At 43.6% G+C, this 27,324-nt stretch overlaps 1 protein-coding gene across 2 annotated transcripts in view; it reads left to right on the top strand.

Annotated features, from left to right (window-relative positions):
• Positions 1–4,499: 4,499 nt before the first annotated feature.
• The window catches only part of ETS2 (ETS proto-oncogene 2, transcription factor), a 147,277-nt gene continuing 124,452 nt past the window's right edge, over positions 4,500–27,324 (top strand). The window contains exon 1 of one of the 2 annotated variants that reach the window (XM_056559666.1): positions 4,500–4,631. In XM_056559666.1, the coding sequence (XP_056415641.1) occupies positions 4,598–4,631 (34 nt within the window). In that variant the 5' untranslated portion in view covers positions 4,500–4,597. Of the gene's footprint in view, positions 4,632–12,573; positions 12,661–27,324 lie in introns of those variants that run through there. The other variant, XM_056559665.1, reaches the window with a different exon arrangement.

Genomic DNA, 27,324 nt, shown 5'->3' on the forward strand with positions numbered 1-27,324 from the left:
GGGGTCAGCAGAGAGCACCGTGGTCAGAGAGAAAAGAACAACTCAACTGCAGCAGCTGATAAGTACTGGAAGGATTAAGATTTTTTTTAATAGAAGTAATTTACAAATCTAAGGAAAAAACACAATCGCCACCTCAAGGCTAGTCTCAGACAGTCTGATACATGATGAACAAAAGGATAGAATACGTGCTTCAATTTTTGATGAAAAATGTACAAAATTTATTAATAACAAAACAGATAAAAAATATCTATAAATAAAATAAATTGATAAAATGATGGCATCCACAAAAACATGCAATCAGTAGGATGGTATAAAGGATTGCTACCAAACCTAATACCACGGGGCCCTTGTGGAAGGTATAGTGTCCCGCACTGGGTATAGTATCCTGCACTGGGAGTAAATGGTAATTGTCAATAATTCAATAGTCCGGCATCTGGTGAATCGGAATGATAGGAAAGTCAATATGTAATACACATGGTGTCTCCCTGTCCAAATGGATAAGTATATTTACCGGCTGATGGTGTTACCTGCGGTATGATGTCAGGTCCGCTTGCAAAATGGTGGTATTCAATGTCGGGACGCTGGCGTGCGTCCCCGCGGCTGGTCTGCCTGCCACAGACCCGTGGTTGGGCGCTGAGATGGTAGTTGCAGAGCGACACCTTTCCAATGTTCTGGCGTGAACTTGGTGTCAATCGATGGCGTCTGACGTCAGAGACACGTGGTTGGTGATAGTAGCCAGCTGTCGGGATGAATTGCCGAGCAAGCCAGGAGCAGTGGGCTGTAGACTGGGAGACTGCAGATGTTGCAAGCAATGATGGCTGAATATTCCGTTCGACCCAGGTGGATAATTCAGTGCAGATTGGTACACTATTGGTAGTGCGTTTGTGGATGCGTTATTAGCACTCTAGACGCGTTTCATGGCTCTTAACCAAAGTGGCCCTTTCTTCAGTAGAAGTGTAGATCAGTTTGTCTAGTGAAGTGGTCTTCAAACTGTGGCCCTCCAGATGTTGCAAAACTACAATTCCCAGCATGCCCGGACAGCCGTTGGCCACAGTTTGAAGACCACTGGTCTAGTGGGTCCTTATATACCCATTTGTTAATCAGAGTAAAATGCACATAAGCTGTATGCTTCATAGAAAGCAAGAAATGAAATGGATTTGTATCCACCAAGTAGATACTATGTTAACTATACATACTAAAAAGAAATACATTATAATATTACATTGTAACAAACAAGCATGAGATAAAATTTAGCACAATAGACAAATATTTCACACAATAGAAAACTATTCAATAATGAATAGTATAAAGATAGTATAAAAATGGATATAATATAAGTGAAATAAAATAAAATAAATAAAAAATGTAATAAAATGAAATAATGAGAGAAAAATGAGAAAAAAGGAAAATGGAATGAAATGAGAATAATAAAATAAAATAAAAGTTAAAAATACAAATGAAATGAATATAGAATCAAATAAAAATACAAATAAATATAAATAATAATAATAAAAAAGAAATAAAAGTAAAAATACAAATGAAATGAATATAGAATCAAATAAAAATAAAAATAAATATAAATAATAATAATAATAAAAAAGAAATAAAAGTAAAAATACAAATGAATATAGAATCAAATAAAAATAAAAATAAATATAAATAATAATAATAAAAATAAAATAAAAATAGAAATAAAAAATAAAATAAAAATACAAATAAAATAGAGGTAAATATGTATGAAAATAAAAATAAAATAAAAAATAGAAAATAAAAAATAAAATTTTAAAAAATTAAATAAAAATAAAAACGAAAAATAAAAACGAAAAATAAATAAAAATAAAAAATAAATAAAAAATAAAAATAAAAAATATCGATGAAAATAAAAATGAAAATGAAAATAAGTGTGGAAGTGATGGAAAGTGTGTTGATCCGCAGTGAGTGGAGGGGACACATTGAGCCCGAGCAGTCGTCCTCAGATTAGAAATGCAAGTACTGGGGCTCAGTGCGTCCACTACAAAATACCAAACAATTCGAAGTGGGAATTTAGACCATTGGGTTCCATCGTATTGAATTAATATATTTTCCTACTTTCTGCCCTCGACATTTTGGTTATAAAGCTACCTCCTCTCCAATCTTTTTTGGACCTCTGTATCCCAATAAAGGATACATTTTTGATATCTTTATGGTGAACTGTAGTTGAGTTGTGCAGTGGGGACTCTGTGTAATTGGTGTAATCCATTTCATTTCTTGCTTTCTATGAAGCATACAGCTTATGTGCATTTACTCTGATTAACAAATGGGTATATAAGGACCCACTAGACAAACTGATCTACACTTCTACTGAAGAAAGGGCCACTTTGAATGTTTAAGAGCCCTGAAACGCGTCTAGAGTGCTAATAAGGCATCCACAAACGCACGGAATTATCCACCTGGGTTGAACGGAATATTCAGCCACCATTGCTTGTAACATCTGCAGTCTCCCAGTCTACAGCCCACTGCTCCTGGCTCGCTCGGCAATTCATCTCGACAGCTGGCTACTATCACCAACCACGTGTCTCTGACGTCAGACGCCATCGATTGACACAAAGTTCACGCCAGAACATTGGAAAGGTGTCGCTCTGCAACTACCATCTCAGCGCCCAACCACGGGTCTGTGGCAGGCAGACCAGCCGCGGGGACGCACGCCAGCGTCCCGACATTGAATACCACCATTTTGCAAGCGGACCTGACATCATACCGCAGGTAACACCATCAGCCGGTAAATATACTTATCCATTTGGACTGGGAGACACCATGTGTATTACATATTGACTTTCCTATCATTCCGATTCAGTGCAGGATACTATACCCAGTGCGGGACACTATACCTTCCACAAGGGCCCTGTGGTATTAGGTTTGGTAGCAATCCTTTATACCATCCTACTGATTGCATGTTTTTGTGGATGCCATCATTTTATCAATTTATTTTATTTATAGATATTTTTTATCTGTTTTGTTATTAATAAATTTTGTACATTTTTCATCAAAATTGAAGCACGTATTCTATCCTTTTGTTCATAATGTATCAGACTGTCAGAGACTAGCCGTGAGGTGGTAATTGTGTTTTTTTTCCTTTCCTTTGTAAATTTTACACCTGGTGTAGGTGTAAATCACTATACAGTGACCCCCCGACCTACGATGGCCCTGACATATGATGAAATCGACATACGGTGCTTTTTTATGTCGGGGCCACCGCATTAAGTGCTATCCGGCAGCGCCAAATGCTTAAGCTGCTGCCGGATAGCAGCTTAATGTTCCCCGTGTGGTGCGGTAAGTATTACTTACCCCTCCACGATGCTCCGGGGTGCCCTCTCCGATGACGTCAATACGCTGCTGCGCACGCCATCCAATAGGAATGGCGTACGCAGCGGCGTAATGATGTCGCTACGCAGGCCCAGTAATGCCATGCGGAAGACAGAAGAGGACCGGAGAAGACAGAAGAGGACCGGAGAAGACAGAAGAGGACCGGAGAAGACAGAAGAGGACCGGAGAAGACAGAAGAGGACCGGAGAAGACAGAAGAGGACCGGAGAAGACAGAAGAGGACCGGAGAAGACAGAAGAGGACCGGAGAAGACAGCGGAGAGCCCAGCGAAGGCCCGGGGTCACCATCGGGAGCGGCGGGGACACCATCTCGAGCGGCGGGGACAGGTGAGTACAGCTTCCTATACTTTACATTGCACGAATCCCTCAACATACGATGGATTCGACAAACGATGGCTCCTTTGGAACGAATTACCATCGTATGTTGAGGGACCACTGTACCTCGGCTGGAAAATTGTGAGCTGCACAATTCTTTTTATTTTTAATTTACAAATCTGTTTAACTTTCTGGAGCCAGTGGATATGAAAAAATTCTTTTTCACCGGAGTACCCCTTTAACACTGATAATGGTAAACACAATATCATATCATATATGCAATCCCTATTTGGGACTCCCATCTATTAGCCAGAATAGGAAGAGGCTTTCTCTTTGGAGATCCTGGGACATCTTTACATAGACAGAGGGGCAGTTTTATCAAAACCTGTGCAAAAGAAAAGTTGCCCAGTAGCCCATAGCAACCAATCAGATCACAGAGTCCTTGTTAAAAATTAAAGAAGGGAGCTGATTGGTTGCTATGGGCAACTGGGCAACTTTTCCTCTGGACAGGTTTTAATAAATCTCCCCCGGCCAGCCTATTGATTCAACTGAACAACATGCAATACTCTGTTTCACCTGCGGTGGTGCTGCAGGAAAATTGAGCACTTGCTTTCAAGTTCTCATCAGATCGCGGCTGATCAATAAGAGGCCCAGCATGGAGGCACCCCGTGATTGGCTTATTTTTAGGGGACCCTTTAGAAAGGGATTCTTCAAAGTAGAGAACCCCATTAATGACTCATGAAATAAAGAAATACAGTGAGTAATAAAGAAATCACCTCAGGCAGATGGTAAGAGGTGGAAATTTCTCATTGTTGCTATTTACAGCCCAGACGAAGGGAAGGAAAACAATTGTGTATTGTGCGACATGCCAGGTTGCAGATGCTTCGCCTCCGTTTGCATGAGAAAAGACCAATAGGATAGATGGAGACAGCCAGACGGAGAAACCAGACACAAGGTTGGATGCATTCTTTCCATCCATAGTTTAAGGTGAGAAGATATTTCTATGTAGATAATAAAAGCCTTTCATCCTTTTTACCGGAATGACTTTCCATGGGGACATGTCATGAATAATACCACTGACGTATATGGTCCTAGTCATATGGAGCAAGACGGCAAACCCTAGATGAATATTAATGGCGGTGGAAGACACTTAAAGGGGTATTCCAGTGGAAAACATGTTTTTTTTTAAATCAACTGGTGCCAGAAAGTTAAACAGATTTGTAAATAATCTTTACCCTTCCAGTACTTATTAGCAGCTCTATGCTACAGAGGAAATTGTTTTCTTTTTTAATTCCTTTTTTGTCTTGTCCACAGCGCTCTCTGCTGACACCTGATGCCCGTATCAGGAACTGTCCAGAGCAGGAGAAAATCCCCATAGCAAACCTATGCTGCTCTGGACAGTTCCAGACACGGACAGAGGTGTCAACAGAGAGCAATGTGGACAAGACAAAAATGAAATTCAAAAAGAAAAAAAAATCCTGCTAATAAGCTGCTAATAAGTGCTAAAAGGATTGAGATTTTTAAAAAGAAGTCATTTACAAATGTGTTTAACTGAGTACCCCTTTAAGACATCAACAATTATGAGTTCCCCTGAAGTACATATAAGATCAGGTTATTACAGAAATACACTGCTCAAAAAAATTAAGGGAACACTATGGGAACACTAAGCTAACACATCCTAGATCTGAATGAATGAACTAATTGTATGAAATACTTTCGTCTTTACATAGTTGAATGCCCTGACAACAAAATCACACAAAAATTATCAATGGAAATCAAATGTATCAACCCATGGAGGTCTGGATATGGAGTCACACTCAAAATCAAAGAGGAAAACCACACTACAGACTGATCCAACTTTATGTAATGTCCTTAAAACAAGTCACAATGAGGCTCAGTAGTGTGTGTGGCCTCCACATGCCCGTATGACCTCCCTACAACGCCTGGGCATGCTCCTGATGAGGTGGCGGATGGTCTCCTGAGGGATGTCCTCCCAGACCTGGACTAAAGCATCCGCCAACTCCTGGACAGTCTGTGGTGCAATGTGGCATTGGTGGCTGGAGCGAGACATGATGTCCCAGATGTGCTCAATCGGATTCAGGTCTGGAGAACGGGCGGGCCAGTCCATAGCATCAATGCCTTCCTCTTGCAGGAACTGCTGACACACTCCAGCCACATGAGGTCTAGCATTGTCTTGCATTAGGAGGAACCCAGGGCCAACTGCATCAGCATATAGTCTCACAAGGGGTCTGAGGATCTCATCTCGGTACCTAATGGCAGTCAGGCTACCTCTGGCAAGCACATGGAGGGCTGTGTGGTCCCCCAAAGAAATGCTACCCCACACCATTACTGACCCATTACCAAGCTGGTCATGCTGGAGGATGTTGCAGGCAGCAGAACATTCTTCATGGCGTCTCCAGACTCGCATCTGTCACATGTGCTTAGTGTGAACCTGCTTTCATCTGTGAAGGTGCACAGGACGCCAGTGGTGAATTTGCCAATCTTGGTGTTCTCTGGCAAATGCCAAGCGTCCTACATGGTGTTGGGCTATAAGCACGCCCCCCACCTGTGGACGTCGGGCCCTCATACCACCCTCCTGGAGTTTGTTTCTGATCGAGTGGACACCTGAACATTTGTGGCCTGCTGGAGGTCATTTTGCAGGGCTCTGGCAGTGCTCCTCCTTGCACAAAGGTAGAGGTAGCGGTCCTACTGCTGGGTTGATGCCCTCCTACGGCCTCCTCCACGTCTCCTGATGTACTGGCCTGTCTCCTGGTAGCGCCTCCATGCTCCATAGTTATATTAGTAATTGCATCTTTTTTTGATAAATAAATTTATTGGTAGCAGTCCTATTGTCTTTATACAGGTTCTTATATAAATCCATTTAGGCCACCACTGACTGCTATCACTTTTCAAAAGCAATCTGCCAATCATAGAATACTGGTTTTGATATATCAGCAATCGCAGCTATAATAGTGGGAGCTCTTTGGGGCCGTAACATACACACATATCAATAGTCATCAGTGTACTCACGATTTATAACGTGTTTCTAACACTAAGTTCTCTGTCATGCTCACTCACGCACGCGCAGTGACAGCATTCCTTCCATCCCGATATACAAGTCCGGTGCCATGCACGCACAGACAGACATTCGCAGCAGACAGCGGCTGTTCCCGTCACGCGGGGATGATGCGCGACGCGTCATGATGACGCCCCCAGTGTTTACATCACGTGACGGGCACTCCGATAGAGCATTGGAGGTATAGGCAGCATGTCCTTAATTGCGCAAAAGATGTCATTGGTTATTCCAATACATGTGATCACAGTATAACATTGCTATTGGTAGGATAACGCCATACAGGGGGTAAAGGGCAATTAATGATGACGCAGGGTTAGGTTATAAAGGGACAGGTCACACTTCCGGGTTTCACTTGCCGCCAGTCCTCTGATGACGCTGCTTATGCAGTGAAACGCCGTCAGGACGCTGGTTTGTGTTTAATATTTTAATCGCAGGGGTTCTAGCAGCACTAGCACACAAGGTCTTCTAGTATCTCAGTAGTGACCACACCAGCAACTGTGGTACATACTACATAGAGATTTATTTCTTCAGTTATATACATGTGCTTGCTAGACCCTGTCATTTTTTTGGAAGAAAGGTGGCTACTTTAGGCCCGCTTCCCTTTGGATCCCATTGGCCATGCTCAACTTTAGGTCTAGAGACATCTAGAACCTGCTGACATTGAAGTTAATCACATCCAATGGGCACTAAAGGGCTTCAAATTGAGGATTCCTAGTCATGGACTTGTTTTACAACCTATGTCTTGGTACACTTCATTCTTGTCATCTTTTATTAAGCAATGTGTTTTGCATACTGTGCAAAATGTTTAACATATTCTCCATCCTTTGATATAGGGCACACCACACCCGAAGCCATTTGCATTATGAATAGTGTATATTATCCCCTTTATCATACCCCAAATGAATACAGGACCCAGGCCAGACCTCCCAACAAATACAGTCATACCAGACTCCCTAAACCAATACAGACTCTAGACCAGATCCCTTATACAGATACAGACCCTAGACCTCCCAAAGAAATACAAACCTCCGAGCAGATATCCTTAAGAAAAAAAGACCCTATATCAGACCCTCTTGCAGACCCTAGACCAGACCTCATAAACAAATACAGACCCCATGCCAGACCTCCTAAACAAATAAAGACCCTATATCAGACCCTCTAAACAAAGACCCCAGACCTCCTAAATAAATGCAAATCCAAGACCAGACCTCCTAAACAAATACAGACCCCATATCAGACCCTATACCAGATCACACATACAAATACAGACCCCATATCAGACCCTATACCAGATCACACATACAAATACAGACCCTATATCAGACCCTATACCAGATCACACATACAAATACAGACCCCATATCAGACCCTATACCAGATCACACATACAAATACAGACCCTATATCAGACCCTATACCAGATCACACATACAAATACAGACCCTATATCAGACCCTATACCAGATCACACATACAAATACAGACCCTATATCAGACCCTATACCAGATCACACATACAAATACAGACCCTATATCAGACCCTATACCAGATCACACATACAAATACAGACCCCATATCAGACCCTATACCAGATCACACATACAAATACAGACCCTATATCAGACCCTATACCAGATCACACATACAAATACAGACCCCATATCAGACCCTATACCAGATCACACATACAAATACAGACCCTATATCAGACCCTATACCAGATCACACATACAAATACAGACCCCATATCAGACCCTATACCAGATCACACATACAAATACAGACCCTATATCAGACCCTATACCAGATCACACATACAAATACAGACCCTATATCAGACCCTATACCAGATCACACATACAAATACAGACCCTATATCAGACCCTATACCAGATCACACATACAAATACAGACCCTATATCAGACCCTATACCAGATCACACATACAAATACAGACCCCATATCAGACCCTATACCAGATCACACATACAAATACAGACCCTATATCAGACCCTATACCAGATCACACATACAAATACAGACCCCATATCAGACCCTATACCAGATCACACATACAAATACAGACCCTATATCAGACCCTATACCAGATCACACATACAAATACAGACCCTATATCAGACCCTATACCAGATCACACATACAAATACAGACCCTATATCAGACCCTATACCAGATCACACATACAAATACAGACCCCATATCAGACCCTATACCAGATCACACATACAAATACAGACCCTATATCAGACCCTATACCAGATCACACTTACAAATACAGACTCTATATCAGACTCTATACCAGATCACACATACAAATACAGACCCCCATATCAGACCCTATATCAGATCACACATACAAATACAGACCCCATATCAGACCCTATACCAGATCACACATACAAATACAGACCCTATATAAGACCCTATACCAGATCACACATACAAATACAGACCTCATATCAGACCTCCTAAATACAAGACCCATACCATGGCTTCTAAATAAATATAGATCCTATATCAGACCCCCTTAACAAATATAGACCCCCAGACTAGACCCTCTAAACAAATACAGACCTCAGACCTCCTAAATAAACACAGACCTCAGACCTCCTAAATAAACACATAGATACTCCATATCAGGCTACCTAAATAAATGCAGACCTCCATATCAGATACCTTAAAGAAATCCTGATCCCAGACTAGGCCCTCCTATACTGTTACAGACCCTAGACCAGACTCCCGAAACAAATACAGACCCCAGACCAGACCCCCTAAATAAATAAATAAAACAGGATCAGAACCTTAATCAAATACAGATCCCAGACTAGACCACCTAAAGAGATACAGATCCCAGACTAGACCACCTAAAGAGAGACAGATCACAGACTAGACCACCTAAAGAGAGACAGATCACAGACTAGACCACCTAAAGAGATACAGATCCCAGACTAGACCACCTAAAGAGATACAGATTCCAGACTAGACCACCTAAAGAGATACAGATCCCAGACTAGACCACCTAAAGAGAAACAAATTCCAGACTAGACCACCTAAAGAGATACAGATCCCAGACTAGACCACCTAAAGAGAAACAAATTCCAGATTAGACCAACTAAAGAGATACAGATCCCAGACTAGACCACCTAAAGAGAGACAGATCACAGACTAGACCACCTAAAGAGATACAGATCCCAGACTAGACCACCTAAAGAGATACAGATCCCAGACTAGAGCACCTAAAGAGATACAGATCTCAGACTAGACCACCTAAAGAGATACAGATCCCAGACTAGAGCACCTAAAGAGATACAGATCCCAGACTAGAGCACCTAAAGAGATACAGATCCCAGACTAGAGCACCTAAAGAGATACAGATCTCAGACTAGACCACCTAAAGAGATACAGATCTCAGACTAGACCACCTAAAGAGATACAGATCCCAGACTAGACCACCTAAAGAGATACAGATCCCAGACTAGAGCACCTAAAGAGATACAGATCTCAGACTAGACACCGTAAACTAATACAGATACAAGAATACGCTGGGAAAGTCCTCTTCTTTCCTGGGTGCCGGGTGCCACTACAGACAATTTCCTTAAAGGGGTACTCTAGTGGAAAACAATATATATATATATATATATATATATATATATATATATATATATATATATAATTTTTTTTTTTCATATCAACTGGCTCCAGAAAGTTAAACAGATTTGTAGATTACTTCTATTAAAAAATCTTAATCCTTCCAGTACTTATCAGCTGCTGTATACTACAGAGGAAGTTGTGTAGTTCTTTTCTGTCTGACCACAGTGCTCTCTGCTGACACCTCTGTCCATGTCAGGAACTGTCCAGAGCAGGAGGGGTTTGCTATGGGGATTTGTTCCAACTCTGGACAGTTCCTGACATGGACAAAGGTGTCAGCAGAGAGCACTGTGGTCAGACTGGAAATAACTACACAACTGATAAGTACTGGAAGGGTTAAGATTTTTTATATAGAAGTAATTTACAAATCTGTTTAACTTTTTGGAACCAGTTGATTTAAAAAAAAAAAATAAAATAGTTTTACCCCTTTAAGGTGGAGCATTGTCTAAGGTGACATCTGGGGATGTAGTGGCCTGCAGAGATGAAAAGAGGTAAGTATTTAGTGGGGACAGGAGGCGGCCCAGAAGATCTCTAATTTTTCCTAGGAGCCTCTAAGACATTCCAGGAGACTTGGCAAGTTTGGGCCATTTATGGGATCACAGAACCACTCATAACATCTTACATTATATTAGGGAGTAAAAGGCCGTAAATCTTGGTGGAGACAAAACAGAGCTGGCACAACATCAACTATACTATACAACCCCCTCCTGGCTGCACTGACCTGATATAGAAGGGGGCACCTCTGTGGGAGAACAAGAAGGGATTGGGCGGGTAAGTCTATCTAGTGATGTCCATTGGCAATAATACAGATCATGACTAGGGGATCGTCTAGATCCGCTCGCCTACTAGTACCCCACCCTCCTCACAATAAGACACTGACACCTGTTTTGTGGTAGAAACGGCCACAGCGGACCCATTTTTATGAAACATTTCATATAAAGATATATATATGTTCACATTATCCTAAAATTTTCGGGGTAACAACATTAACCCCTTCATAACAATTATAAAAGTGCAAAACGTGCATAAAGGGGTACTCCGCCCCTAGACATCTTATCCTCTATCCAAAGGATAGGGGATAAGATGTCAGATCTCCGCGGTTCCGCTGCTGGGGACCCCCGGGATCCCCGCTGCGGCACCGCGCTATCATTACTGCACAGAGCGAGTTCGCTCTGTGCGTAATGACGGGCGATACAGGGGACGGAGCAGCGTGACGTCATGGCTCCTCCCCTCGTGACATCACGGCCCGCCCCCTTAATGCAAGTCTATGGCAGGGGGCGTGACGACCGCCACGCCCCCTCCCATTGACTTGTATTGGGCCGTAATGTCACGAGGGGCGGAGCCGTGACGTAACGATGCTCCGGCCCCTGTATTGCCCGAACTCACTCTGTGCAGTGCCGCAAGGGCGATCCCGGGGGTCCCCAGTAGCGGGACCGTGGCGATCTGACATCTTATCCCCTATCCTTTTGATAGGGGATAAGATGTCTAGGGGCGGAGTACCCCTTTAACCCCTGAGATGTTAAACTGCCCCAAAATAAGGGGGGACCTGAAGGCAACCAAATCCAATCCTTCTCCTACTGTTCCCTTAGTCGCCTCACCCCCTGACCCAAGGGCCCCACCTTTGGAGAGTATACTGCCACGACCAGCTGGGTCCTATCCCAGCTCCACCAGGGGCCGGTATAACTGGGCCGCTGCCACCACTTTCCAAGAAATGCCTCCAAGTTCCCCCTTTTCTGCGACAATACACCCTCTCCTTCACACCCACATGGGCCAATAAACATGGGCGGACGGGACAACCTAACTTCTTGTCTGTTCCCCAACTGACTTCTCCTCTTCCGGTCTTCCCCTTTTGTTTTACCCTTTCTCGCTCCACCCCTTCTATCTCCCGCTCTTTACATTAACCCCTCATTAACCCCTCGATGCTCCTCATCCCACCCCTGTCATGTGCCTCCTCCCCTCCCATTCTGTTCGGTCCTGGGGCTCTATGTAGATCAAGGGTCACAAACTGTGGCCCCCCCAGATGTTGCAAAACTTCAACTCCCAGCATGCCCGGACAGCCAACGGCTGTCCGGGCATGCTGGGAGTTGAAATTTCGCAACATCTAGAGGGCCACAGTTGAAACCACCGGTATAAATGGATACGTCCATCTCATCTCATTGCTGATCGTTGCCAAATAGCTGCTGAACCTGGGGGAAGTCGTATTGATGTTTCGAGGAAGAGCTCCAGTCGCGGTACTTAGTGAGTATGAAATATTTATCCTTTCATTAGGATCCACCATGAATGATCGACAAAATGATTTCTACAAAAGAAAAAAGAAAAACCCTGGAGAAAAGGGCTTTGTATTATTTATTTTTACTATCCGCAAAGTGCATCTTCACCTTTAGTATGGGTCCGCATGGAGGCTTTGAGGGCGGCCTCGGATTTCATAGTATAAGGGTGCATTCACACCACGTTTTTGCAATACAGTTCCCGTATACGTTTTCAATGTGAAAACCGTACGGAACCGTATTGAAAACCGTATGCATTGACTCTCCATTGAAAACCGTATGCCAAAAGATGCATCAGGTTGTGTCCGTTTTGCATCCTGTATGGTTTGGTCAGTTTTTTTTTTCCCCATACCCAAAACCATAGTCTACTCCGTTTTTGGTCCGGGTGAAAAACTGTATTAAACCGTGTACATTTTTTTTTAACATGGGAGTCAATGGGAACCGTACAGAACCGTATGTGCGTACGGTTCCATCCGGTTTTCACCATACGGTTTTTGACTTTGCACAGTTTATTTTCTTGGAATTTCAATCAAACAAGTGAAACTTTATTCAAAATGGAGTGAAAAATTTAAAACGTATACGTTATTTCTTAAAAAACGGATGCAACCGGACATAATTTTTCAAACCGTATACGGTTTTTAACTGTATACGGGTGGAAATTTGTACACACGTTTTGATACAGTTTAGTCAGCTTTTGAGGAATCCATTTTTCATCATAAACCTGATACGGACGGGAACTGTATTGCAAAAACGTGGTGTGAATGCAGCCTTACTCTATAAGGGGGAGATTTATCAAAACCTGTCTAGAGGAAAAGTTGCCCATAGCAACCAATCAGATCGCTTCTTTCATTTTTAACAAGGCCTCTGCAAAATGAAAGAAGCGATCTGATTGGTTGCTATGGGCAACTCAGCAACTTTTTCTCTGGAAAGGTTTTGATAAATCTCCCCCTATGTCCACACATTTAGCTCCAGTAAATGGGTCTTGGTTTGTGTCCTGAATTTCCAATGCATATTCCATGCAGAATATGGGACATTTTATTGATTCCCTACAGTGTGTATTTCCAGTGAAAAAAATAGGACTTATAGGGGGAGATTTATGAAAACCTGTCTAGAGAAAAAGTTGCCCAGTTACCCATAGCAACCAATCAGATGGCTTCTTTCATTTTGCAGAGGTCTTGTTAGAAAATGAAAGAAGCGATCTGATTGGTTGCTATGGGCAACTCAGCAACTTTTCCTTTGCACAGGTTTTGATAAATCTCCCTCATATTTTACAAGTTTTTGGCTGTATTGTGGTGCTAATTCACATTCAAAAAAGGTCAAAAACTTGGCATCATGGCACCAAAAAAGTAAGAAAAAACATTTAGATTGTTACATTGTCCCCTGTCACTGGCATTGCTTGGCCTGGTGTATACCTAGGCCATAGGAACATTTCATCCATATTTATGCCATATCCTAAGTAGTGATAAGCGGCAGGTGCCATATTCGAATTTAAGATATTTCGCGAATGTATGGACGAATATTCGTCCTACGTTCACGAAATTCGCATATTCGCTATGTTTGTTCTTTTTTAAATTTGTAATGAAATTTGCATAGTGCGCATGCACAATTATATCTTTCACCTAAAAGAAGGGAGGGATCAGTGTCCTCTGGATGTGCCGATATTCGCAAATATTTGCATATATTCGCATGTTCACAAAAAAAACTAATATTCGTCATTACGAATATATATCACTATATTGTAAATATTTGCGAAATCGTGAAGTGCCGATATGTACGGTAAAAATTTGCATTTCAAATATTCGCGCTCAACACTAATCCTAAGGGGAAAGGTCATTGGACAGACAGGACACGTCATACGTAGTGTTGGGAATAGAGCAGGCAGTGATCGGCTGCTATGGTCAGGTAACATGCTCAAAAAGGGACACTGGAAAGACATAGTGATGTCACCATGGCACGTAGTGGTTGGCCGCATGGTCAGGTCACATGCCCAAAAAGAGGACACAAAATGATGTCACCATGGCAGACAGTGGTTGGCCGCATGGTCAGGTGCATAAAAAAAGGGCACAAGAGAGACATAGTGTTGTCATCATGGCAGACCGTGGTTGGCTGCTATGGTAAGGTGACATACCTACAAAGAAGGGACATGGGAGAGATAGTAATGTCACCATGGCAAATAATGGTTGGCTGTCATGATAGGGTCTCACAAAAAGGGGACACGGGGAATGGTAGTGATGTAGCCATGGCAGAAAGTGGTTGGCTGTCACAGTCATGGTCAGGTGCTTAAAAAAGGGGTCACAGGAGTAACATAGTAATGTCACCATAGCAGGCAGTGGTTGGATGTCATGGTCAGGTCACATGCCCTAAAAGAGGGAACACAGCAGAGACAGGGATGTCACAATGGCGGACAGTGGTTGGCTGCTATGGTCAGGTCAGGTGCATAAAAAAGAGAGCACAAGCGAGACATATTGATGTCATAATGGGATACGGTGGTTGGCTGCTATGATTAGGTGACATATCTAAAAAGAAGGGACATGGGAGAGTGATGTCACCATTGCAGGTAGTAGTTGGCAGTCATGGTCAGCTCAGGTGCTTCAAAAGAGGGGGCAGTAATGTGTTATAAAAGAGGGGACACAGCAGAGACAGTAATGTCCCCATGGCCGGAAGTGATTGGCCCCCATGGTCAGATGATCTGCCCAAAAAGAAAGGACGCAGGAGAGAGGCAATGGTGGAATAATGTATGAGACCATTTATTGCTTCACTATGTTCATTCTGGGAATGTTTGCGTATAAATCTGAGTTTGTCCCCAGGGCTGATATTTGGTATGTAAATGAGTAGTAAAGACGTCATGGCTTTAGCGTTCGGTATGAGGAACGCTGCTGTAATTCTTGAGTGACGGGATACGATACCCTTTAGGTATGTACCAGGCTTGTGGCATTGTTCTTTGCTAACAATTGTGCTGACTGGACAGAGCCCAGCTTCTCCTTCATACAGATCTACATAAACATCTCAACTAGTGCACTGGACACAATCTGGATCTAGAAGATTCTTTTTGACAAAATGTTAATACATAGGATGTGTGTGATCGGTGAGGGTCTCCTGTGCCCCTCAGCTGCAACTTTTCTGAGAATGATGGGTAAGGACCAATATGGCACCCATTACAGTCCCCTTTAAAGGAGTACTCCGCTGCTCAGCGTTTGGAACAAACTGTTCCAAACGCTGGAGCCTGCACCGGGAGCTTGTGACGTCATAGCCCCACCCCCTTAATGACATCACGCCTCGTCCCCTCAATGCAGCCAAAGGCTGTCCGGGCATGCTGGGAGTTGTAGTTTTGCAACAGCTGGAGGTACCCTAGTTGGGAAACACTGCCTTAAGGGCTTGTGGCAGAGTGACCAAGTGACCCTGTTATCCCATGGGAGACCCCTAAATCACCCCTTATATAGTGTGGGGGGGGGAGTTGTTCAGTTTGAAGCTCAGAGAGAGTTTGGCTAGTGCTAAGTCAGAGGAGTCAAAGGAGAGTGTGATCCAGCTTGTAAGCTGAGGTACCAAGAGGAGAAGCCAAGGGACAAGAGAAGTCTACTAAATTCCACAGTCACGCCAAATCTCAGGAAACCCCAGCGCGCAGGTGAACTGTCAAAGCCTGGCGGTAAGCAAAGTACTTGGGGAAATCTCTACTTCATTCAGGTTAAGTCTTCCAATTCAGCATGTGCCACTTCTATTCTCAAAACTGTGTTCATCAGCCACTACTATGACTCCCAGCAAAGCTACAGGCTCCCCGGGTTCCACTCTGCCCATCCCTCTGCACAGAAGACTGTATTGTTTAAGTTCTGCTACCTTCAGCAAAGTAAAGAGACAGTTATCCCTAACCTGGCATCGGTGTATTTATTATCCTGCGCCTGGCCCAGGAGAAGCTGTTGTTTCCTTGAACCGTGTGGGTTAACGGTGTCCTGGCGCCACGAACATATCCAAACTTCCTGCACACAGTACCCCCTAATTGGGCGCAACACAACCCAGCATGGTAAATGACCCAGAGAATCCAAGGCACCAAAGATACATTTTTTTTTTCATATGTATTTCAACATAGGCAAAATACAGGAATATTTCAGCCAATTTGGCTCTTTTGAAGCCAAAAAAAATAAGTGCAGCACATGAGCGCAGTACGTGGCATTGCTGGGCTATGTTTAGATGGAGGAAAATCCACAATGCTGCACAAATTTCGTTCAGCAAAGGTTGCTGAACGAAATTGCAGAATTGCGTAATTCCACTGGAATTGCAGCAGAATTTTGGCGTAATTCTATGTTCTCAAAACACAGCAGAATCCCATTGAAGACTATGGGCGGTCATTTTCAGCGGAAATTCCACTGTCTGCGCATAGCCTTATAGGATGCTTCTTGCTTGAAAAATTCAGATAATAGAAGCACAAGAGACAATCGCTCGGGTGCAATTCCATGGCGTACGTCTGTGTTCGTTCTTTATTATAGCCGGTGTAAGAAGCATCAGAATATAAGTAGTGAGCAGGTGTTTTTGCAGGTTCCTTTATGTCTCCCTGGCACTTGCTCTGCCGTTCTGCATGGATGCGGAGGAATGGTGAAGGTGAAATGAGGCAGCAAGAAAAGTCAGACAGAGCAAAAAACACAGACAGTGAAGTCAGGTCAGAGGTGTAAACAGCAGGCTGGGTGCTCGGGATGATTAGTCAGTACTTGTTAAGGGCGCTCCCCAGAAGATACACAGAACAAAGTTCACCCACTCCTTCTGCCAGGCATTCACAATTCCAATCCGAAAACTAAAAGTGTGCCTGTCGTAAAAAAAAAAAAAAAATTTAAACATGTCGCAGAGACATGTCAAAAGTTTGGATCGGTCGGGGTCTTAGTGCTGGGACCCCTACCGATCAGGAGAACGAGTTGGGAATGTACATAATAGCTCACAGCATTCTCCAGGAAAGCTGGATGGAGAAGGCAAAGAATAGGGGAGTGAAGCGCACTACAGCTCTCTTCTCCCTTCTCCTGATCAGTGGGGGTCTCAGCACCGATACCCCGACCGATCAAAACTTTTGTCACGGCATGATAAAGGGGTACTCAGCGGCAGAAAAAAAGAAGAAAAAAAAAAAAAGATTTGTAAATTAACCACAAACGCAGGAGAAAAGGGGAGAGCACTCTTAGGAACAATACAGTGATCCCTCAACTTACAATGGCCTCAACATACAATAGTTTCAACATACAATGGTCTTTTCCGGACCATCGTAACTTGAAACCAGACTCAACATACAATGTTACGGACACTCCAGATCTGTGAAACGTGTCACAAGTGGAGGAACTGACCAATCAGAATGGACATTTTACTGGTAAATCACCTCTATTACTGAAGTGCAAACACTGAATGGCTGTCTGGTAGCGCCCCCTACAGTACAGGGAGGAATAACATGTTCTGTACTACTCCTTACCTGTACCAGGGTTAGCTGCTCCTTTGGACACCAAGTAAGGGGGCTCCATTTGGGACACTGTGTACTGTATAGGACCCTGAAGAAGCTCCTGTCCCCTACATAAACCATTGTTTCCCAACCAGGGGGCCTCCAGCTGTTGCAAAACTACAACTCCCAGCATGCCCGGACAGCCAACTCTGACATAGACAGTAATTTACAGCTCCCAGCAGATCTTTCTTACTTTTATATGTAAGGATTTGCTTTATCTATTTTAGTTATCTACTTATTTTTCTTTAATTCTCACTTTTTCCTATATTTGGATGACATTTTGGGGCTTCAGAACCAATTACCAGGTTTCCATAGAGTTCTGGTCTCAACATACAATGGTTTCAACATACAATGGCCGTCCTGGAACCGATTAATATTGTAACTTGAGGGACCACTGTATCACCTTATAATCAGTAGAACGGTCCTCGGTGACCTATGTCAGTGTCTCCTGCGGGGTGCACATACAATAGTATGAAGTATTCAAAGTAAATACAAAAAGGGACACGTACGTGCACTCACCGCAAAGTAGAGACAATCAGGTGTGAAGGTCAGGTAATGGGGTGCCGGGTCTCGGCATCGGCGCTGGCGTGTGGCTCTCGGAGGCTACGCCGGCAGTTTTGTCTGATTGTCTCTACTTTGCGGTGAGTGCACACGTACGTGTCCCTTTTTGTATTTACTTTAGACTTGTAAATGACTTCTATATAAAAATCCTTAATCCTTCCAGCACTTATCAGCTGCTATTTGCTCCAGAGGAAGTTGTGTAGTTCTTTCCAGTCTGACCACAGTGCTCTCTGCTGCCACCTCTGTTCATGTCAGGAACTGTCCAGAGCAGGAGAGAATCCCTGTAGCAAACCTCTTCTGCTCTGGACAGTTCCTGACACAGACAGAGATGGCAGCAGAGAGCACCGTGGTCAGACAGAGAAGAACTTCACAACTTCTTCTGATAAGTACTGGAAGGATTAAGATTTTTATATAGAAGTAATTTACCAATGTGTATAACTTTCTGGCACCAGTTGATTTAAAGAAATAAAAAATAAAAGACATTTCCACCATAGTACCCCTGTAAAAGCCTAGGTCTCCATACTGTGTACCTCCAGCTTTTGCAAAACTACAATTCCCAGCATGCCTGGACAGTCGTTGGCTGCCGACAGTGTTGAGGAATAGTGTTCAGCGGCATAGGCCATATTCGAATTCGCGAATATTCGCGAATATATGGACGAATATTCGTCATATATTCGCGAATATTCGCATATTCGTTATATCCTCGTTTTATTTTCGCATATGCGAAAGTTCGCATACGCGAAAATTAACTTATGTGAAAATTTGCACATACAAAATTTGCATATGCGAATTTTCGCACGCCAGTCTCACACAGTAGTATTACAGCCTTCTTTACACCACACAAGCTGGAAGCAGAGAGGGATGATCACTGTGATGTGCACTGTGAAGAAAAAAACAAACAAAAAAAAAACGAATATTCGTAATTACGAATATATAGCGCTATATTCGTGAAATTCGCGAATTCGCGAATATGCGATATTCGCGGATAATATTCGAATTGCGAATATTCGCGAGCAACACTATTGAGGAATATGTATGTATATATAGATAAAGGCGTAAAAAATGTAGTTTTGTGACAGCTGCAGGTTGGGGAACACAGCTTTTCAACATTGATCTGCGAAGTATTTCTCCAGCTCAGTGTTTCCAAACCAGAGTGCCCCCAGTTGGTGCAAAACTACAAATCCCAGCATGCCCAGACAGCTGTGACCCCTTGATTTAATGCAGTGTATTACTATGCCATAGCTTTATATGGGGCCCTCAGGACTGATTTATATTGGCTCAATAAGCGGCTCATTCACCAGTCATGGTCGGTGCTCGAGTCACCAGCTGGTAGAGTATGACACATCCTGTCATGGCGGCTCTGACAATACGCTGCATGTACAGTCTTCAAGGCTTTTCTAGCAATGTTTGTCTATGAGTCACCCGGAATGCTCGGTCTCTGATTTATTTCACATTTTGCGCATTTCATTTAGTTTCAAAGTGAAGGAGAAAACAACAATGACAAAATTGATAAGTATGCACCGTGCCGGTCTGACCACAGTTTCGGCCTCTTATGAAATGGTGATGAACAGTATGAAACCTAAGACACTCCTTATGGGAAGAAAAGTGAGTGTTACCTGCCCCCATGAAGATACGCTATTGGCCTCTAGTGATTGTACAGTCATGGCCGTAAATGTTGGCACCCCTGAAATTTTTCAAGAAAATGAAGGATTTCTCACAGGAAAGGATTGCAGTAACACATGCTTTGCTATACACATGTTTATTCCCTTTGTGTGTATTGGAACTAAACCAAAAAAGGGAGGGGAAAAAAAGCAAATTGGCCATAATGTCACCAAACTCCAAAAAGTGGCTGGACAAAATTATTGGCACCCTTTCATAATTGTGGAAAAATAAGATTGTTTCAAGCATGTGATGCTCCTTTAAACTCACCTGGGATAAAAAAAGAAGAGAAGTTCACTTAGCCTTTGCATTGTTTGTCTGTGTGGGCCACACTAAGCATGGACAACAGAAAGAGGAGAAGAGAACTGTCTGAGGACTTGAGAACCAAAATTGTGGAAAAATATCAACAATCTCAAGTTACAAGTCCATCTCCAGAGATCTAGATTTGCCTTTGTCCACAGTGCTCAACATTATCAAGAAGTTTGCAATCCATGGCACTGTAGCTAATCTCCCTGGGTGTGGACGGAAGAGAAAAATTGATGAAAGGTGTCAAGACAGGATAGTCCGGATTGTGGATAAGCAGCCCCAAACAAGTTCCAAAGATATTCAAGCTGTCCTGCAGGCTCAGGGAGCATCAGTGTCAGTGCGAACCATCCGTCGACAGTTAAATGAAATGAAACGCTATGAAGGAGACCCAGGAGGACCTCACTGCTGACACAGACATAAAAAAGCAAGACTACATTTTGCCAAAATGAACTTGAGTAAGCCAAAATCCTTCTGGGAAAACGTCTTGTGGACAGATGAGACCAAGATAGAGCTTTTTGGTAAAGCACATCATTCTACTGTTTACCGAAAACGGAATGAGGCCTACAAAGAAAAGAACACAGTACCTACAGTGAAATATGGTGGAGGGTCAATGATGTTTTGGGGTTGTTTTGCTGCCTCTGGCACTGGGGGCCTTGAATGTGTGCAAGGCATCATGAAATCTGAGGATTACCAATGGATTTTGGGTTGCACTGTACAGCCCAGTGTCAGAAAGCTGGGTTTGCGTCCGAGATCTTGGGTCTTCCAGCAGGACAATGACCCCAAACATACGTCAAAAAACACCCAGAAATGGATGGCAACAAAGTGCTGGAGAGTTCTGAAGTGGCAGCAATGAGTTCAGATCTAAATCCCATTGATCACCTGTGAAGAGATCTTAATGTGGTACGCCTCGGGGGTATGTAGGGTAGTTGGGGTGTTGCTGTTCGGGATAATAAAGGGAGCTGTTAACCCTTGTCACTCGTGACACCAGGGAGAGGGTTAAATACTGTAATGTTGCTAGGGCCTATCGCCACCCTTCCCAAGAGCGATAGGTGAGTGTGAAATAAATGGATTATCCACAACCACTGTTTAACTGAAACTTGCAGGAACTTTTACTGAAGATTTTCGGTAGCAGGCAATATCAATAACAGTCCAGATAACAGAGTCTATTTCTAGTTGAGCAGCGATTGACAGTTGGTTGGGATCAGATAAGCTCAGTTTAGCTTTAGGAAGATTCTGTTCCGATTAGATCCGCTGGATTTAGGGGTGCGTTTAGGTCCAGTGATCTTGCGGAGAGTAGCGGGGAATTATAGATATATAACTGCTGTGGTATAGGCCGAGGCCGCAAGGCTTTGGCCTAGTAAACATACTTGAAAGTTGCGGAGGTCCTACCTCGTTCAGTGACAGCAACCCAAGATAGCGATTAATGGCCGCAGCTCCCTTATATGGGCAGGGGCTGGCCGTTTTGGATTGGTCCATAACAACTGTCACTCACCGTTACACGGCATTGTGGGTGAACATGTGACACAAGAACCACCTAAGGTCCTTCAACATACCATAGAGTTCTGAACCAAGTCACATGACCCGCAGGTCCTGCGACGCTAAACAAGTGAGTAAGACAATATACATATTTACAATGATAATATCTATAAATATTAACTTACTAAGGGGTAACTAGGGGCTAACTAGGGAAGCGGACCCGACAGTCCTAGGAACTCTGATTTTGGGGACCCCCCTTACCATGGCACAGTATGAAATACGGTGCCGGGACACCACATTAAAATTGCTGTTGGAAAAAGGCGCCTTCCAATAGGAGAGACCTGGAGCAGTTTGCAAAGGAAGAGTGGTCCAACATTCCAGCTGAGAGGTGTAAGAAGCTTATTGATGGTTATAGGAAGCCACTGATTTCAGTAATTTTTTCCAAAGGGTGTGCAACCAAATATTAAGTTAAGGGTGCCAATAATTTTGTTCAGCCCATTTTTGGAGTTTGGTGTGACATTCTGTCCAATTTGCTTTTTTTCCTCCCTTTTTTGGTTTAGATCCAATACACACAAAGGGAATAAACATGTGTATAGCAAAACATGTGTTACTGCAATCCTTTCCTGTGAGAAATACTTCATATTCTAGAAAAATGTCAGGGGTGCCAACATTTACGGCCATGACTGTACAACTACAATCCCCAGCAAGGCCTGGAACCCAATAAGGTGTAATAGAATGATGTTAAAGGGGTACTCCGCTGCCCCAGCATTCGGAACATTTTGTTCCGAACGCTTGAAGGGGCGGCGAGGGTCGTGATCCACCACGCCCCCTCCCATAGACTTGCATTGAGGGGGCGTGATGTGATGCCACATGGGGTGTGGCCATGACATCACGACCCGCACCCAGCATTCTAAATGAACGCCGGGTGCTGCACAGAGAGTGCAGCGGCAGTACCCCCGTGATCAGACATCTTATCCCCTATCCTTTAACCCCTTAAGGACGCAGGACGTACTCAAACGTCCCCTTTTCCGAGTCCTTAAGGACTCAGGACGTTTGAGTACGTCCTGTCAAATCCCGGCCCCCCGCCGCTAGCCGGAGGGGAGCCGGTGCCCGATGCCTGCTGAAATCGTTCAGCAGGCATCGGGGCATATCGCCCAGGGGGGTCATTATGCCCCCCCATGTCGGCGATGGCCGCAGATCGCTGGACAATTCAGTCCAGCGATCTGCGGCAGATTCCGGGTCAATCGGGTCTCCAGTGACCCGGTGACCCGGAATTACAGGCTGTTCGGGGCCATCTCCGACGGCCCCGAACAGCCAGAGCCTGCAGGGGTGAGGTGGCACTGGTGCCACCTCACGATCGCCCTGATTCGTCGGCCGGATTACCGGCCGACCAATCAGGGCGCCTGCTGCGGGTGTCACTCCCGCAACCCGCTCCGCCCCTCTTCCGGAGGACGTGAGCGGGTGCGGGACGTGCACCCCGGGTGCTGGGGACCCCGATCCCCGGCGTCAATGTTGGGATCGGGGCCCCAGGAGCGACGGCCGCGGCGGAGACGACGAGGGACTGACCTATGCGGCGAGGATCGTTTGAGGTGAGTGACAGCCTCCTGCTGTTGCTTAGCAAAAAGGGCATGCTGGGAGCTGGAGTTATGCAACAGCAGGAGGCAGACCACCACAACTCCCAGCATGCCCTTATGGGCATGCTGGGACTTGTAGTTTTGCAACAGCTGGAGGCACATTTTTTCTATGGAAAAGTGTACCTTCAGCTGTTGTGTAACTACAACTCCCAGCTTGCACCAACAGCTAAAGTGCATGCTGGGAGTTGTAGTAGTGCATCTGCTGGTTGCATAACTACAACTCCCAGCATGCCCGTTGATTGTCGGTGACTGCTGGGAGTTGTAGTTTTGCAACAGCTGAAGGCACACTGAGTTATGTAGCAAACCAGTGTGTCTCCAGCTGTTGCATAACTACAGTCCCCAGCATCCCCAGCCAAAGTAGTATGCCTCCAGCTGTTGCATAACTACAAGACCCAGCATGCCCTTCCGCTGTCCGTACATGCTGGGGGTTGTAGCTTTTGCAACAGCTGAAGGCACACTGGTTGCAAAACACTGAGTTTGTTACCAAACTCTGTGTTTCACAACCAGTGTGCCTCCAGCTGTTGCAAAACTACAACTCCCAGCATGCACTGATAGACCGTACATGCTGGGAGTTGTAGTTTTGCAACAGCTGGATGTTCCCCCCCCCCCCAATGTGAACGTACAGGGTACACTCACATGGGCGGAGGATTACAGTAAGTATCCAGCTGCAAGTTTGAGGTGCGGCAAAATTTCTGCCGCAGCTCAAACTGCCAGCGAGAAACTACTGTGAACCCCCGCCCATGCGACTGTACCCTAAAAACACTACACTAACACACAATAAAAAGTAAAAAACACTACGTATACACATACCCCTATACAACCCCCCTCCCCTCCCCAATAAAAATGAAAGCGTCTGGTACGCCACTGTTTCCAAAACGGAGCCTCCAGCGGTTGCAAAACAACTACTCCCAGTATTGCCAGATAGCCACTGACTGTCCAGGCATGCTGGGAGTTTTTCAACAGCTGGAGACACCCTGTTTGGGAATCACTGGTGTAGAATACCCCTATGTCCACCCCTATGCAATCCCTAATTTAGGCCTCAAATGCGCATGGCGCTCTCACTTTGGAGCCCTGTCGTATTTCAAGGCAACAGTTTAGGGTCACATATGGGGTATCGCCGTACTCGGGAGAAATTGTGTTACAAATTTTGGGGGGTATTTTCTGCTTTTACCCTTTTTAAAAATGTAACATTTTTGGGAAAAGAGGCATTTTAGGTAAAATTTATTTTTATTTTTTTTACATATGCAAAAGTCGTGAAACACCTGTGGGGTATTAAGGTTCACTTAACCCCTTGTTACGTTCCCCGAGGGGTCTAGTTTCCAAAATGGTATGCCATGTTTTTTTTTTTTTTGCTGTCCTGGCACCATAGGGGCTTCCTAAATGCGGCATGCCCCCAGAGCAAAATTTGCTTTCAAAAAGCCAAATGTGACTCCTTCTCCTCTGAGACCTGTAGTGCGCCAGCAGAGCACTTTTCACCCCCATATGGGGCGTTTTCTGAATCGGGAGAAATTGGGCTTCAAATTTTGGGCGGTATTTTCTGCTTTAACCCTTTGTAAAAATTTAAATTTTTTGGGAAACCAAGCATTTTAGGTAACATTTTTTTTTTTTTTTTACATATGCAAAAGTTGTGAAACCCCTGTGGGGTATTAAGGTTCACTTTACCCCTTGTTACGTTCCCCAAGGGGTCTCGTTTCCAAAATGGTATGCCATGTGGGTTTTTTTGCTGTCCTGGCACCATAGGGGCTTCCTAAAGGCGGCAGGCCCCCAGAGCAAAATTTCCTTCAAAAAAGCCAAATGTGACTCCTTCTCTTCTGAGACCTGTAGTGCGCCAGCAGAGCACTTTTCACCCCCATATGGGGTGTTTTCTGAATCGGGAGAAATTGGGCTTCAAATTTTGGGGGGTATTTTCTGCTTTAACCCTTTGTAAAAATGTAAATTTTTTGGGAAACCAAGAATTTTAGGGAATTTTTTTTTTTTTTTACGTATGCAAAAGTTGTGAATCACCTGTGGGGTATTAAGGTTTACTTTACCCCTTGTTATGTTCCCCGAGGGGTCTAGTTTCCAAAATGGTATGCCATGTGTTTTTTGTTGCTGTTCTGGCACCATAGGGGCTTCCTAAATGTGACATGCCCCCCAAAAACCATTTGTCGCTCCTTCCCTTCTGAGCCCTCTACTGCGCCCGCCGAACAATTAACATTGACATATGAGGTATGTGCTTACTCGAGAGAAATTGGGTTTCAAATACAAGTAAAAATTTTCTCCTTTTTACCCCTTGCAAAAATTCAAAAATTGGGTCTACAAAAACATGCGAGTGTAAAAAATGAAGATTGTGAATTTTCTCCTTCACTTTGCTGCTATTCCTGTGAAACACCTAAAGGGTTAAAACGCTGACTGAATGTCATTTTGAATACTTTGGGGGGTGCAGTTTTTATAATGGGGTCATTTATGGGGTATTTCTAATATGAAGGCCCTTCAAATCCACTTCAAACCTGAACTGGTCCCTGAAAAAAAGCGAGTTTCAAAATTTTGTGAAAAATTGGAAAATTGCTGCTGTACTTTGAAGCCCTCTGGTGTCTTCCAAAAGTAAAAACTCATCAATTTTATGATGCAAATATAAAGTAGACATATTGTATATGTGAATAAAAAAAAAATTATTTTGAATATCCATTTTCCTTACAAGCAGAGAGCTTCAAAGTTAGAAAAATGCAAAATTTTCAAATTTTTCATTAAATTTTGGGATTTTTCACCAAGAAAGGATGCAAGTTACCACAAAATTTTACCACTAAGTTAAAGTAGAATATGTCACGAAAAAACAATCTCGGAATCAGATTGATAACTAAAAGCATTCCAGAGTTATAAATGTTTAAAGTGACAGTGGTCAGAATTGCAAAAAATGGCTGAGTCCTTAAGGTGAAAAAGGGCTCAGTCCTTAAGGGGTTAAATAGGGGATAAAATGTCTAGGGAGGGAGTACCCCTTTAAACTAGCAGCCTAACCAGATGTTGTACACTTCAATTCCCAGCCTACTCTAAAAGTTAAAGAGCCACAGTTTATAGGTCACTGTCACGGACCATGTCGTCAAAAAGGGGGACAAAATGGCTGAATGGTCACAGCTGCTTCCATAGGAGAAGATAGAAGCATCAGATGTAGAATTTTTAACACCAGAACTAGAGACGGAAAATCTATTCATACTGTTGTTTTGTTGTCAGCTTTGCTGCATAGACTGGGACAGAATGAACAGAGTCATCTAATTTTTATTAGAGATTTAATACAATGGTCCCTCAATTTACAATATTAATCGGTTGAAACCATTGTATGTTGAAACCTGATAATTGGTTCTGAAACCACCAAAATGTCATCCAAAAATAGGAAAAAGTGACGATTAAACAAAAATAAGTAGAGAACTAATATAGATAAAGGTCTTACATACAAAAATAAGAAATTACTGCTGGAAGCTGTAAATCACTGTCTATGTAGAGGACAGGAGCTTCTGTGTACTCTGAGGAGAGGCTCAGCTAAAATCTACTTCTTCTGGTC

This window comes from Hyla sarda, chromosome 2 (genome assembly GCF_029499605.1).
Source record: "Hyla sarda isolate aHylSar1 chromosome 2, aHylSar1.hap1, whole genome shotgun sequence".
NCBI lineage: Eukaryota > Metazoa > Chordata > Amphibia > Anura > Hylidae > Hyla > Hyla sarda.